The 15,275-nt window shown below is 61.3% G+C and overlaps 3 protein-coding genes across 4 annotated transcripts; all 3 read left to right on the top strand.

Moving 5' to 3' along the window:
- Positions 1 to 70: 70 nt before the first annotated feature.
- On the top strand, positions 71 to 3,550 carry UBE2M (ubiquitin conjugating enzyme E2 M). The gene is made up of 6 exons (XM_080636492.1): positions 71 to 637; positions 1,217 to 1,311; positions 1,770 to 1,808; positions 2,089 to 2,192; positions 2,311 to 2,374; positions 3,240 to 3,550. The coding sequence occupies exons 1-6, from the start codon at positions 529 to 531 to the stop codon at positions 3,378 to 3,380; spliced, it is 552 nt and encodes a 183-aa protein (XP_080492618.1). The 5' UTR covers positions 71 to 528; the 3' UTR covers positions 3,381 to 3,550.
- A 1,943-nt stretch (positions 3,551 to 5,493) lies between these two features.
- Positions 5,494 to 10,838, top strand: CHMP2A (charged multivesicular body protein 2A). Of its 2 annotated transcripts, none has more exons than XR_013958629.1 (5): positions 5,494 to 6,248; positions 6,720 to 7,353; positions 8,521 to 8,651; positions 8,787 to 8,848; positions 9,934 to 10,010. XR_013958629.1 is itself a non-coding variant. In XM_080636489.1 (5 exons), exons 1-5 carry the CDS (start codon positions 5,595 to 5,597, stop codon positions 10,053 to 10,055), a joined length of 1,149 nt encoding a protein of 382 aa, XP_080492615.1. In that variant the 5' UTR covers positions 5,514 to 5,594; the 3' UTR covers positions 10,056 to 10,838. The 2 variants fall into 2 exon arrangements, 1 of the variants encoding a protein (XP_080492615.1); XM_080636489.1 differs by having other exon boundaries at positions 5,514 to 6,248; positions 7,174 to 7,353; positions 9,934 to 10,838.
- A 432-nt stretch (positions 10,839 to 11,270) lies between these two features.
- On the top strand, positions 11,271 to 14,159 carry LOC308231278 (natterin-4-like; the record flags this gene model as incomplete). Its single annotated transcript, XM_080636466.1, has 4 exons — positions 11,271 to 11,533; positions 11,727 to 11,776; positions 11,995 to 12,070; positions 13,174 to 14,159. Exons 2-4 carry the CDS (start codon positions 11,762 to 11,764, stop codon positions 14,157 to 14,159), a joined length of 1,077 nt encoding a protein of 358 aa, XP_080492592.1. The 5' UTR covers positions 11,271 to 11,533; positions 11,727 to 11,761.
- Positions 14,160 to 15,275: the final 1,116 nt, after the last annotated feature.

Below are 15,275 nucleotides of genomic sequence, written 5' to 3' on the forward strand. Positions count from 1 at the left end.
TGCGCTGGGGGAGACCCGAGGCGGGGCGGAACGCATCGGAGCCGCCCCCTTTCCGGAAGAACCCGAAGCGGCTCCGGAAAGAGCCGAAGCTGGCTCGGGGCTCTCTATAGGACCGCGGGGCGGGGCGGAACGCATCGAGCCCGCCCCTTCTCCGGAAAGAGCCGAAGCGGCTCCGGAAAGAGCCGAAGCGTGGGGTTGGGGGGAAAGACCCCGGAACGAATCGTTCTGTTTCCGGAGGAACCCGAAGCGCGTCCTGCGCCCGCCCGAGCCCTCTCCGGAAAGCCCCGAAGCCCCTTCCGGAGAACCCCGAAGCGCTTCCGGAAGTTGCCGAGCGGCGCCGGCCGTGGCCGATCCCCTTCCCCTCATCGCCTCAGGGCCGCCGCCGCCGCTTCCGCCCCAGCTCCGGGTCCCGCTGTCGCCGCCGCCCGCCCCGTCCTCCCCTCCGGGGGGGGCCCAGCCCGGCTCCCGCCCCCCCCCGGCCCCGGTCCCGGTCCCGGTTCCGGTCCCGGTTCGGCCCGGCCCGGCAGGATGATCAAGCTCTTCTCGCTGAAGCAACAGAAGAAGGAGGAGGAATCGGCGGGCGGGACCAAGGGCACCAGCAAGAAGGCCTCGGCCGCACAGCTCCGGATACAGAAAGGTGACCGGGACCGGGGCCTGGGGGCTCCGAACCGAACCGGACCCCCCCCCAGCAGCGGGACCCAATGAGGCCTGGAGGGGCCTAAACGGGGCCCGGAAAGGCCTAAACGGGGCCTTTGGGGGGTAGGAATGGGGCCTAGGGGTGTCATAGGGGGGAAATGGGGCCGGGGGGGGTCCTAATGGAGACGGGAGGGGGGTTAATGGGGTCGGGGAGGGTTTAATGGGGCCTGGGGAGGGTCTAATAGGGAGGAAATGGGACTTGGAGGGGGCTACAGGAGAGGAAATGGGCCCGGGGGGGGTCCTAACAGAGCCTGGAGGGGTCTAATGGAGATGGGGGGGTTCTGTTAGGGCCTGGGGGAGTCAAATGGGGCCTGGGGAGGGGGGAACAGGACCTGGGGGGGTTCTAACGGGGGGGAGGTCCCTTCCTAGTGTGTTCCATGGGGGCTCCCGGTCCCCGCAGGGCCCTATTGGGCCTGCAGGGAGAGGGAACTGATTCCAGTAGGGCTTAGCGGGGGGTGCTTGTGCTTGTGGGGCAGGGATGTGACCCCCCCCATATCCCCCCCTGTGTTCCCCCCCCAAGACATCAACGAGCTGAACCTGCCCAAGACGTGCGAGATCGACTTCTCCGACCAGGACGATCTGCTCCATTTCCGGCTCCTCATCTGCCCCGACGAGGTGGGGACCCCCCCATTGTCCCCTTTGTCACCCCCCATGTCCCTTTGTCACCCCCCCATTGTCCCCTTTGTCACCCCCCATTGTCCCCTTTGTCACCCCCCATTGTCCCCTTTGTCACCCCCCCATTGTCCCCCTTGTCACCCCCCCATTGTCCCCTTTGTCACCCCCCATTGTCCCCCTTGTCACCCCCCCATTGTCCCCTTTGTCACCCCTCATGTCCCTTTGTCACCCCCCACGTCCCTTTGTCACCCCCCCATTGTCCCCTTTGTCACCCCCCACGTCCCTTTGTCACCCCCCACGTCCCTTTGTCACCCCCCCATTGTCCCCTTTGTCACCCCCCACGTCCCTTTGTCACCCCCCCATTGTCCCCTTTGTCACCCCCCCATTGTCCCCTTTGTCACCTCCCACGTCCCTTTGTCACCCCCCCCCATGGTGACATCTCTGTCCCCCCCTCCCAGGGCTTCTACAAGGGAGGGAAGTTCGTCTTCAGCTTTAAGGTCAGTGCTGCTTGTGGCCACCAACAGCCATCCCAGGGCCACCAGCCATTGGGATGGCCATGGTGGGGGGGACACACACAACAGTGGTGGCCACCAAGGTGGGTTTGTGGCCACCGTTGACGCAGGAGCTTGGTGGCCACTAACACCCACCCTGTGGCCACCAAACGATGAGCCAATGGTGGCCACCACGGTGGCTTTGTGGCCACCGTTGACGCAGGAGCTTGGTGGCCACTCACCCCCAACCCGTGGCCACCGCCATGGCCCCCTGTCCTTGGTGCAGGTTGGCCAGGGCTACCCCCACGACCCCCCCAAGGTCAAGTGCGAGACCATGGTTTATCACCCCAACATCGACCTGGAGGGCAACGTCTGCCTCAACATCCTCAGGTGGGCAAGCGGGCCCCTCGGGGTGGCCACTGGGACCCCCCCCTTCTGCCCCATTGATGGGGGGCAGATGGTGGCTATGGGGTGGCCCCATTGACCCCCATTATCTCTCCCATGCCAGAGAGGACTGGAAGCCGGTGCTGACGATAAACTCCATCATCTACGGCCTGCAGTACCTCTTCCTGGTGGGTGCCCATGGGGGGGGCACCCATAGGGGCTTGGGGGCATCGCCTGTGGGGCAGTGGGGGGGTTAAGGGGAGGTTTGGGGGGGTATTTGGGGTCCTTGGGGGGGGTTAAGGAGCCCCATGGGGATATTATGGGCTATGGGGGTACAGTGGGGGGGGTATTTAAGGGTGTTGGGGGTACATTAAGGGTTATTGGGGGGCATTAAGGCAGATGGGGGGCAGTGGGCACTCGTGACCCCCATATCCCTTAGCCCCTTATCTGTATGTCCTGCTATCCCCATATCTTCCTATTCCTATATCCATCCCTTTATCCCACACCCCCCATCCCCCCCATCACCATCCCTTATCCTCCACCCATCCCCCCCATCCCATACTCCCCCTTTCCACTCCATCCCAAACCCTCATCCCACCCCCCCATCCCCATTCCATACCCCCCATCCCACCCCCCCATCCCCATCCCATACCCCCCATCCCACCCCCCCATCCCCATCCCATACCCCCCTTTCCACCTCCCACCCCCCCATCCCCATCCCATACCCCCCCTTTCCACCTCCCACCCCCCCATCCCCATCCCATACCCCCCCTTTCCACCTCCTACCCCTCCATCCCCATCCCATACCCCCCTTTCCACCTCCCACCCCCCCATCCCCATCCCATACCCCCCTTTCCACCTCCCACCCCCCCATCCCCATCCCATACCCCCCTTTCCACCTCCCACCCCCCCATCCCCATCCCATACCCCCCTTTCCACCTCCTACCCCTCCATCCCCATCCCTTATCCCCCCCAATCCCACTCTCTGGTCCCCGGGGGGGGGGGGGGGGGGCCGTATTCCTGACCCCCCCCGTTCTGGGGGTGCCCCCCCAGGAGCCCAACCCCGAGGACCCCCTGAACAAGGAGGCTGCCGAGGTGCTGCAGAGCAACCGCCGCCTCTTCGAGCAGAACGTGCAGCGCTCCCTGCGCGGCGGCTACGTCGGGGCCACCTACTTCGAGCGCTGCCTCAAGTAGCCCCGCCCCCTTCCCTTTAAACCCCGCCCCCTTCCCCTTAAACCCCGCCCCCTCTCCCGCCTCCAACCCCAACCTTTGCCTCAAGCCCCCGCCCCCTCTCCCTCGAAGCCCCGCCCCTTCCCCCCACCCCTCGAAGCCCCGCCCCCCCCTATTTATTGCCCCGCCCCCGGGGGCGGGGGGGGCGCCCCCCAGCGCTGATTAAAGGTGGTGGTGACGATGGAGCCGTTGGGAGTGGGGAGATGGGGGGGGACGGGGGGGGGCCCAGTGCGCCCAGTTCCCTTCTTACTGCTCCCAGTGCGCCCAGTTCCCTTCTCACTGCTCCCAGTGCGCCCAGTTCCCTTCTCACTGCTCCCAGTGCGCCCAGTTCCCTTCTTACTGCTCCCAGTTCCCTTCTTACTGCTCCCAGTGCGCCCAGTTCCCTTCTTACTGCTCCCAGTTCCCTTCTTACTGCTCCCAGTGCGCCCAGTTCCCTTCTTACTGCTCCCAGTGCGCCCAGTTCCCTTCTCACTGCTCCCAGTGCGCCCAGTTCCCTTCTTACTGCTCCCAGTGCGCCCAGTTCCCTTCTTACTGCTCCCAGTGCGCCCAGTTCCCTTCTCACTGCTCCCAGTGCGCCCAGTTCCCTTCTTACTGCTCCCAGTGCGCCCAGTTCCCTTCTTACTGCTCCCAGTGCGCCCAGTTCCCTTCTTACTGCTCCCAGTTCCCTTCTCACTGCTCCCAGTGCACCCAGTTCCCTTCTTACTGCTCCCAGTGCGCCCAGTTCCCTTCTTACTGCTCCCAGTGTGCCCAGTTCCCTTCTCACTGCTCCCAGTGTGCCCAGTTCCCTTCTTACTGCTCCCAGTGTGCCCAGTTCCCTTCTCACTGCTCCCAGTGCGCCCAGTTCCCTTCTTACTGCTCCCAGTGCGCCCAGTTCCCTTCTCACTGCTCCCAGTGCGCCCAGTTCCCTTCTCACTGCTCCCAGTGCGCCCAGTTCCCTTCTTACTGCTCCCAGTGTGCCCAGTTCCCTTCTTACTGCTCCCAGTTCCCTTCTCACTGCTCCCAGTGCACCCAGTTCCCTTCTTACTGCTCCCAGTTCCCTTCTCACCGCTCCCAGTGCGCCCAGTTCCCTTCTCACTGCTCCCAGTGCGCCCAGTTCCCTTCTCACTGCTCCCAGTGCGCCCAGTTCCCTTCTTACTGCTCCCAGTATTCCCAGTTCCCTTCTTCGGGGGTCCCAGTGTTCTCAGTTGCCTTCTATAGGGGTCCCACTGTTCCCAGTTCCTTTCCCTATGGCTCCCAGTATGCCCAGCTCCCGATCCCAGTATTCCCAGTACAGCCCAGTTCATCCCCGTTCCCCCCCAGCCTCTGTCCCAACACCCCTGCGCCGCCAGGAGGCGCCCTCACTGCGGCGTCGCTCTCCCCGGCCCTTTGTGACCCAAACAAGGAAGTGGCCGCTCTGGCCGCTTCCTCGATGGTTTTCCACCCCCTCCCCGGAGAGGGCGGGGCGGGGCCGCTCCCTCGGTCATGTGACCGACGCCGCGTGACGTCAACGCGGAAGTGCGCGGCAGCCCCCGGGAGCCGCGGCAGGATCGCGGTGAGCGGCCGGGTCATAGAGACGGGAGCCGGGGGGGGAGGACAGAGCGGCCAGGGCCCGGGGTCATAGAGAGCGGCGGGGGGGGCAAGAGGGCCCCGGTACCGGTAATACCAGAGAGACGAGCGAGCCAGAGCGGTCGGGCCCGGGCCGGGAGGGAGGAGGCCGGAACCATAGAGACGCCTCCGAGGCCTCCAGGTGGGCTAGAGGGGCCTCGCACCATAGAGTGCCGGGGCGGACGGGTCCGCCGGGGCCATAGAGAGCGGCTGGGGCGGGGCAGAGCGTCCCGCGGGGCGGCGCTCTAGGCCTGGACCATAGAGACGCGGCGGGTGGGGACGAGCCGTAGCCGGGAAGGGGGCGTGGCCCTGGACGGTGATTGGCTGTCGCCATGGAGAAGGGGCGAGTCCTCGGGCTGTGATTGGCTGTTGCCATGAAGGAGGGGCGGAGCCAAGGGGGCTTATGAATACCCCGTGGAGGGGGGTAATAAATGGCCAGAGGGGGCAATGGTGGCCTTAAGGGGGCAATAAATACCCCTGGGGGGGTAGAACTGCCCCGGGGGGGGTAATAAAGGCCAATGGGGGGGAAAAAGTGCACCGGGGGGGGTATTTGTGCCTCTGTTGCCCCTTTATGGCCCCCCCCATGTCCCACTGATGTCCCTGTATCCCATTGCCATCCCCGTATCCCATTGCCATCCCCGTATCCCATTGCCATCGCTGTATCCCATTGCCATCCCCGTATCCCATTGCCATCCCTGTATCCCATTGCCGTCCCCGTATCCCATTGCCGTCCCCGTATTCCATTGCCATCCCTGTATCCCATTGCCATCCCTGTATCCCATTGCCGTCCCTGTATCCCATTGCCATCCCCGTATCCCATTGCCATCCCCGTATCCCATTGCCGTCCCTGTATCCCATTGCCATCCCCGTATCCCATTGCCGTCCCCGTATCCCATTGCCATCCCTGTATCCCATTGCCATCCCCGTATCCCATTGCCATCCCTGTATCCCATTGCCATCCCTGTATCCCATTGCCATCCCCGTATCCCATTGCCGTCCCTATATCCCATTGCCATCCCCGTATCCCATTGCCGTCCCCGTATCCCATTGCCGTCTCCCGCCCCATTCCCAGCCATCCCCATGGAGCTGCTGTTCGGGCGCCGGAAGACACCGGAGGAGCTGCTCCGGCAGAACCAGCGCGCCCTGGCCCGGGCCACGCGGGACCTGGATCGGGAACGCTCCAAGCTGGAAGCGCAGGAGAAGAAAATCATCCTGGACATCAAGAAGATGGCGAAGCAGGGCCAGATGGTGGGAATGGGGTGGGAATGGGGTGGGAATGGCGTGGGAATGGGGTGGGAATGGCCTGGGAATGGCGTGGGAATGGGGTGGGAATGGCGTGGGAATGGCCTGGGAATGGCCTGGGAATGGCCTGGGAATGGCGTGGGAATGGGGTGGGAATGGCCTGGGAATGGCCTGGGAATGGCCTGGGAATGGGGTGGGAATGGCCTGGGAATGGCCTGGGAATGGGGTGGGAATGGCATGGGAATGGTGTGGGAATGGGGTGGGACTGGGGTGGGAACGGGGTGGGAATGGGGTGGGAATGGGGTGGGATAGCATTGGGATAGCGTTGGGATAGTATCGGGATAGTTTGGGATAGCATTGGGATAGTGTGAGGATAGCGTGGGATAACATTGGGATAGCGTGGGGATAGCAGGGGAATAGCATTGGAATAGCATGGGAATAACATGGGGATAGCATTGGGATATTATGGCCCCATAGAGGCTAAGCAGGGCCTGCACCCGGCACTGGGATGCGATGAGAGCCGGGGCCGGGAATCCCTTGGGAAGGGGCCGCAGGAACCGGGAATCCCTTGGGAAGGGGCCGCAGGAACCGGGAATCCCTTGGGAAGGGGCCGCAGGAACCGGGAATCCCTTGGGAAGGGGCCGCAGGAACCGGGAACCCCTTGGGAAGGGGCCGCAGGAACCGGGAATCCCTTGGGAAGGGGCGGCAGGAACCGGGAATCCCTTGGGAAGGGGCGGCAGGAACCGGGAACCCCTTGGGAAGGGGCCGCAGGAACCGGGAACCCCTTGGGAAGGGGCGGCAGGAACCGGGAATCCCTTGGGAAGGGGCCGCAGGAACCGGGAACCCCTTGGGAAGGGGCGGCAGGAACCGGGAACCCCTTGGGAAGGGGCCGCAGGAAGGGTCCCCCCGAGCTCCCCGGCCGTGCCTCCAGGACGCGGTGAAGATCATGGCCAAGGACCTGGTGCGGACGCGGCGCTACGTGAAGAAGTTCATCACCCTGCGAGCCAACGTGCAGGCCGTGGCCCTCAAGATCCAGACCCTCAAATCCAACAACTCCATGGCGCAGGCCATGAAGGGAGTCACCAAAGCCATGGCCACCATGAACCGGCAGGTGGGAGCCAGAGGGGCAACGGCGCGGCCACCGCAGGGTGGCTTCAGAGGTCCTCAAGGTGGTGGCCGCCATGGGTTGGTGCCTCCATGGTTTGGTGCCTCCATGGCTTGGTTCCTCCATGGTTTGGTTCCTCCATGGGTTGGTTCCTCCATGGTTTGGTTCCTCCATGGTTTGGTTCCTCCATGCTTTGGTTCCTCCATGGTTTGGTTCCTCCATGCTTTGGTTCCTCCATGCTTTGGTTCCTCCATGGGTTGGTTCCTCCATGGTTTGGTTCCTCCATGGTTTGGTTCCTCCATGGTTTGGTTCCTCCATGGTTTGGTGCCTCCATGGTTTGGTTCCTCCATGGTTTGGTTCCTCCATGGGTTGGTTCCTCCATGGTTTGGTTCCTCCATGGGTTGGTTCCTCCATGGCTTGGTTCCTCCATGGTTTGGTTCCTCCATGCTTTGGTTCCTCCATGCTTTGGTTCCTCCATGGTTTGGTTCCTCCATGCTTTGGTTCCTCCATGGGTTGGTTCCTCCATGGTTTGGTTCCTCCATGGTTTGGTTCCTCCATGGTTTGGTTCCTCCATGGGTTGGTTCCTCCATGGCTTGGTTCCTCCATGGTTTGGTGCCTCCATGGTTTGGTTCCTCCATGGCTTGGTTCCTCCATGGCTTGGTTCCTCCATGGTTTGGTTCCTCCATGGTTTGGTTCCTCCATGGTTTGGTTCCTCCATGGGTTGGTTCCTCCATGGTTTGGTTCCTCCATGGTTTGGTTCCTCCATGGCTTGGTTCCTCCATGGCTTGGTTCCTCCATGGTTTGGTTCCTCCATGGTTTGGTTCCTCCATGGGTTGGTTCCTCCATGGCTTGGTTCCTCCATGGTTTGGTTCCTCCATGGGTTGGTTCCTCCATGGGTTGGTTCCTCCATGGGTTGGTTCCTCCATGGGTTGGTGCCTCCATGGGTTGGTTCCTCCATGGCTTGGTTCCTCCATGGTTTGGTTCCTCCATGGCTTGGTTCCTCCATGGCTTGGTTCCTCCATGGTTTGGTTCCTCCATGGCTTGGTTCCTCCATGGTTTGGTTCCTCCATGGTTTGGTTCCTCCATGGTTTGGTTCCTCCATGGCTTGGTGGCCCCATGGCTTGGTGGCCCCATGGCCTCCCGGTGACCGTGGCCCCGTGTCCCCGCGTGCAGCTGAAGCTGCCCCAGATCCAGAAGATCATGATGGACTTCGAGAAGCAGGCCGAGATCATGGACATGAAGGAGGAGCTGATGAATGACGCCATTGATGACGCCATGGGGGATGAGGATGATGAGGAGGAGAGGTGGGAGCAATGGGGGCACCAATGGGAACCAATAGGGATACCAATGGGGACCAATGGGGACATCAATGGGGCACCAAGGGGGCCCTGGGGGGGTCCATGGGGCACTGTTGTCACCTCCTGCTGCTGTCCCCTCAGTGACGCCGTCGTGTCCCAAGTGCTGGATGAGCTGGGGCTGAACCTGACCGATGAGCTGGCCAGTGAGTGGGGGGCAATGGGGGTGATGGGGGTGATGGGACCATAGGAGTAATGGGGGGAATGGGGCCGTGGGGGGAATGGGGGGCAATGGGGAATGGGGGGCAATGGGTGCTATGGATGTTATGGATGCTATGGGCTCTATGGGGTGCTATGGGTGCAATGGGGCTCTGTGGGTGCTCTGGGGCTCTATGGGGCTCTATGGGTGCCATGGAGCTCTATGGGTCTCTATGAGGCTCTATGGGTGCTATGGGACTCTATGGGGCTCTATGGGTGCTCTGGGGCTCTATGGTCTCTATGGGTCTCTATGCTCTCTATGGTCTCTATGGTCTCTATGGGTCTCTATGGGTCTCTATGGTCTCTATGGGTCTCTATGGTCTCTATGGTCTCTATGGTCTCTATGGGTCTCTATGGTCTCTATGGTCTCTATGGGTCTCTATGGTCTCTATGGTCTCTATGGGTCTCTATGGTTTCTATGGTCTCTATGGTCTCTATGGTCTCTATGGGTCTCTATGGTCTCTATGGTCTCTATGGTCTCTATGGTCTCTATGGGCTCTATGGTCTCTATGGGTCTCTATGGTCTCTATGGTCTCTATGGTCTCTATGGGTCTCTATGGTCTCTATGGTCTCTATGGGTCTCTATGGGCTCTATGGTCTCTATGGTCTCTATGGTCTCTATGGGCTCTATGGGTCTCTATGGGTCTCTATGGGCTCTATGGGCTCTATGGGTCTCTATGGGCTCTATGGTCTCTATGGTCTCTATGGTCTCTATGGGCTCTATGGTCTCTATGAGTCTCTATGGTCTCTATGGTCTCTATGGGTCTCTATGGTCTCTATGGTCTCTATGGTCTCTATGGGTCTCTATGGTCTCTATGGTCTCTATGGTCTCTATGGTCTCTATGGGCTCTATGGGGCTCTATGGGTCTCTATGGTCTCTATGGTCTCTATGGTCTCTATGGGCTCTATGGGTCTCTATGGTCTCTATGGTCTCTATGGTCTCTATGGTCTCTATGATCTCTATGGGGCTCTATGGTCTCTATGGGCTCTATGGGGCTCTATGGGGCTGTCCCTGACCTCGCTCCCGTTGCAGCGCTGCCGCCACCAGGGGGCGCTCTCTCGGGGGGGGAGGGGCGCCCGGCCGAGCCCGCGGCCGCTCTGGCCGACGCCGACGCTGACCTGGAGGAACGGCTCAAGAACCTGCGGCGGGACTGACCCCTGACCCCTGACCTGTGACCCCGTGACCTGTGACATGTGATCGCTGACCTGTGACCTTTGACCACTGACCCTAACCCGCTACCTGCAATCTCTGCTCCCTGACCATGTGACCTCTGACCCCTGACCACATGACGTGTGACCCCTGACTCCATGTCCTGTGGCCTTTGACCACCGACCCCACCACGTGACCTGCAGGCTCGGCCCCCTGAACATATGACCTTTGACCTCTGACGTGTCTGTGACATGCGAACCCTAAACATGTGACCCCTGACATGTGACCTTCGACCTCTGACCCCTGTGACCTGGGACCACTGACCCCTCGCCTGTGACCTTCACCCGCTGACCATGACCTGGACCACGTGACCTTTGACCCTTGACGATGCCCTTTGACCTCTGGTGACCCCAGGGCTGCCCCCAAGTCACCTTTGACCCCTCCCTGGGGGGGGGCACCTGGGACACACTACAGGGGGCATCTGCCCCCCCATTGCCCCATTGCCCCCCCATTGGGTTATTTACCCCCCTATTGGGTTATTTACTCCCCTATTGGGTTATTTACCCCCCTATTGGGTTATTTACCCCCCTATTGGGTTATTTACTCCCCTATTGGGTTATTTACCCCCCTATTGGGTTATTTACCCCCCTATTGGGTTATTTACCCCCCCCGCCTCTCTTTGCCCTCCCCCCGCACTATTTGCCCCCTCTTGGGGTATTTGCACTGCCCCCCCCCCGGTATTTACCCCCTTTGGGGGTCGCCCCTCCCCCCGGGGGGCAAATAAAGGCCTGAGATTGGTCCCCGCTCTCTCCCCCCGGCTGCTTCCTATGGGGGGGGGGGGTGCGGGATGGGACCGGGAATGCCGGGAATGGGATTCCCTGGTGGCTGTGATGGGGTTGGGCCCTTCCCTGGCCGCTGGGGAGGGTCCGCGTGGGCTCCGGCCCCTGCGTGGAGAGGTTGATCCGGATGCTCCCCGCTTCGGGAGCTGCTTTTCCCAGTGTTCCGAGGGGATTTGGGATGTTGGGATCGGGTTGGAGCCGGGCCTGCTGGGAGCTGGGCTCCGCCTTGGCTCTAAACCCCTTGGATGGGGGCTTTGGGAGCCGAAGTGGTGCAGATGCCAATGGAAAAGTGGGAATTCTTTCCCGTTGGGGTGGGGAATGGGGGCTCCGGGGGTGTTTTCCATGGAAAAGATGGGATTTGGGAGCGGGGATCCGCTCCTGCGCCTGGGAACGGGATGGATGGGGTCCAAACCCCGTTAAAACGGAGGAATTGCGGAATTCCAGGCGAAATTCCACCCAAACGGGGCCAATTCCCAACAATTCCCCTCCCCCACCTTGGCCTTTTCCCCTTTGTTTGCGCTTTTCCCGTTGGATTTTGGACTTCCCAGGTTTCGCTCAGCCGGGGCTCCGCTCCCAAAGGGATCCCCCAACGGGCCTGAAACCAGCCCAGGAAAGCCGGGAATTCCATCCGAGTGGGAGCTGAGGTGAGCCTGGGAATGCCGGGAATGCCGTGGCCTTTTGATTGATCCCAAAAAGGAGTGGATTTGCCCCCAAACGGGTGCTTTTAGCCCCAAAACGGCACATCCAGGAGCCGGGAATGGTTGGGAATGACGGGGGGGGGGATGGGATGAGGCCATGGAGCTGCCCCAATCCACCTGGATCTCGATTCCTTTCCAGCTCTTCAATCCCAAGCTCTGGAATCGGCCGTTGGGATGCGGATGCTCGAGGTACAGCACCTCTTTTGGGGGGGGGTTCTGGGATTTCTGAGCATTCCATAGGGAAAAGCGGGATCAAAACCATTTGTCCATGGATAAGAAAGGAGCTGGGAGCAATTCCCAAGCTCGGGTTAAGCATTAAACTGGGTTAAGCATCCCAGGATCCATCCGGACAATGGGATGTTGGGATCCAGCCCGGAGCTGACTCCCTCCCCCTTTGATCCCCACAGCTCTTCCTCCTCCTCTTCCACATCCGAGGTCCTGGAATGGCTCCAATGGGAGCGATGGGAATTCGGCAGCGCCGGGGTGAGTCCTGGTCCGGGTGGGTTTGATCCATGGGGATGCTCCATTGGGATGGAGCTGCTCCAATTTGGGTCCATCCATTGGGATGGAGCTGCTCCAATTTGGGTCCATCCATTGGGATGAACCCGCTCCAATTTGGGTCCATCCATTGGGATGAACCCGCTCCAATGGGGGTCCATCCATTGGGCTCCATCCATTGGGACAAATCTGGTCGATGTGGCTCCATCCATTGGGATGAGCCCTTTCCAATACAGCTCCATCCATTGGGATGAGCCCTTTCCAATACAGCTCCATCCATTGGGATGAGCCCTTTCCAATACAGCTCCATCCATTGGGATGAGCCCTTTCCAATACAGCTCCATCCATTGGGATGAGCCCTTTCCAATACAGCTCCATCCATTGGGATGAGCCCTTTCCAATACGGCTCCATCCATTGGGATGAACCCTTTCCAATACGGCTCCATCCATTGGGATGAGCCCTTTCCAATACAGCTCCATCCATTGGGATGAGCCCTTTCCAATACGGCTCCATCCATTGGGATGAGCCCTTTCCAATACAGCTCCATCCATTGGGATGAGCCCTTTCCAATACAGCTCCATCCATTGGGATGAACCCTTTCCAATACAGCTCCATCCATTGGGATGAGCCCTTTCCAATACAGCTCCATCCATTGGGATGAACCCTTTCCAGTGCAGCTCCATCCATTGGGATGAGCCCTTTCCAATACGGCTCCATCCATTGGGATGAGCCCTTTCCAATACAGCTCCATCCATTGGGATGAACCCTTTCCAGTGCAGCTCCATCCATTGGGATGAACCCTTTCCAATACAGCTCCATCCATTGGGATGAGCCCTTTCCAATACAGCTCCATCCATTGGGATGAGCCCTTTCCAATACAGCTCCATCCATTGGGATGAGCCCTTTCCAATACAGCTCCATCCATTGGGATGAGCCCTTTCCAATACAGCTCCATCCATTGGGATGAGCCCTTTCCAATACAGCTCCATCCATTGGGATGAGCCCTTTCCAATACAGCTCCATCCATTGGGATGAACCCGCTCCAACGCGACTCCATCCATTGGTACCCCCCTTTCTCCCCCCATAGCCTCCCCTTGGCTCCCGGAGGACCCCCCTTCCCCCCTCCAATGGGTGCCCTTCCAAGGCCACCTCCCCGCGGACGCCGTCTCCAACTGGAACGCGCATTCCCAGCGCCTGGAATTCGTCTGCTCCGCTCCGGGCTGCGACACCGGCGCCTACGTCCCCTCCCGAGGGCCCTTCTGCTTCTACCCCTTCGGCGAGCGCGAGCGCCGCAGCCGCCGCTTCCAGCTCCTGGTGAACGCCGGGGGCCTGGAGGCGCTGCGCTGGGCGGACGCGTCCTTCGGGGCCGTTCCGGACGGCGCCGTCGAGAGCTGCGCCGACGCCGACGTCTTCGTGGCCAGGACCCCGTACGGGCTGGGGAAGGTGGTGAAGGAGCAGCGCGCCGCCTTCGCGGTGCTGGACGGGCAGGAGCTGTGGTTCAAGTGGTACCAAGTGCTGGCGGTCAGGAAGGGCCCGTCCAACGTCACCGTCGCCGACGTCGCCTACGACACGAGCGGCGCGGTGCTGAGCGCGCAGGACGTGCCCTTGGCCAGCACCACGGTGCGGAACCGCGGCTGCGCCCCCCGCCTCAGCACCATCCCGATGGAAGCGGTCCTGGAAGTGGAGCACGATTGGGTCTTGACCCCCGCCTTCCTCACCCGCATCCATGGGATGCTCGAAGCCGCCCCCTTGCTCTTCAATGGCACCGAATGGGACACGGGCCCCGTCACCGCCGTGCCCTGGGTGGGAGGAGCCAGCACCGTGGAATACGGGCTCCATAGGGATGCGCTGGAGCGGGAAGTGCCCGCGGGAAGCGCCTGCGCCGCGGCGCTGGTCGGGCACCGCGTGGACGCCCGCGTCCCCTTCGCCGCCCGCGTGACGCGAGGCTACGGGGATGGGCACCGGCACCACGGGGCCGCGTCCGGATGGGCTCGGCTGCGCGCGGTGCTGGGCGTCAGGGCCACCTTCGGGCCCTGCTGGCCCCTGGAGGGGGGGGCCCCGTGTCAAGCGTGAGCCCCATCCGTGACGGTCGAAGCCCCATTGAGCCGTGGTGCTGAGGGCTTCCCCTCCGCGCGGTCTTCTCCATCTCCAACCCAAAATGAACCAAAACGTGGCGGTTTGGGTCTTTCTCATCGTGGAAGCTGCCCCTCCCCCTCCCCCCAATGGAGAACCCCCCCAAAACCTCCTCTCTTGCCCCCAAAAACCAGCTCAGGAGGCAGGAAAAGGGCCCAAATCAGGTGGTTTTCCACCCAAAAATGCCCTGGACGGCTCTTTCCCATCCAGACGGACGCTTCCCACCGCAAAGGGTGGTGGTGGCCCCTATCCCAGTGCTGGGAATGCCGGCTGGGACTGAGGTTGGTCCTAAAATGGGTGGGTTTAGCCCCAGAATGGCACATTTGGGAGCTGGGAATGGTTGGGAATGATTGGGGGGGGGGGTGGCTCCATGTCCCTGCTCTGCAGCCACGTCTCATCCGCACATCCCCATATCCTCATGTCCCATAGGATCATAGGATGGGTTGGCTTGGAAAGGACCTTAAGATCATCCAGTTCCAGCCCAGGGACACCTCACGTTAGCCCATGTTATCCAAGGCTCCATGCAGCCATCCCATCCCCATGTCCCATCCCCACATCCCCATCCCCATGTCCCATCCCCACATCCCCATCCCCATGTCCCATCCCTACATCCCCATCATCATCATCACATCCCATCCCCATCTCCCCCCCCCCGTATCCCCATTCCACATCCCCGTGTCTCCGTCATCACACCCCATCCCCACATCCCTGTCCCTATGTCCCATCCCCACATCCCATTGCCCCCCAGCTTTAACCCCCCTCCTGGACCCAAAATGTGCCCCCCCCCAAAATACCCCCAGGACTATTCAATGTGCCCCCCCATCCCATTGCCCCCCATTGTACCCCTAATGCACCCCCTTGTACCTCCTTATTGCACCCCCTTATTGTACCCCCCTTGCATCCCTAATACACCCCCATTGCACCCTCTTATTGCACCCCCATTTCACCCCTAATGCACCCCCCTTGTACCCCCTTATTTTACCCCCATTGCACCCTAATGCACCCCTACTGCACCCTCTTATTGCACTCTCATTTCACCCCCTTATTGTACCCCTA

The sequence above is a fragment of the Psittacula echo genome (assembly GCF_963264785.1).
Source record: "Psittacula echo genome assembly, chromosome: 34".
Taxonomy (NCBI): Eukaryota; Metazoa; Chordata; class Aves; order Psittaciformes; family Psittacidae; genus Psittacula; species Psittacula echo.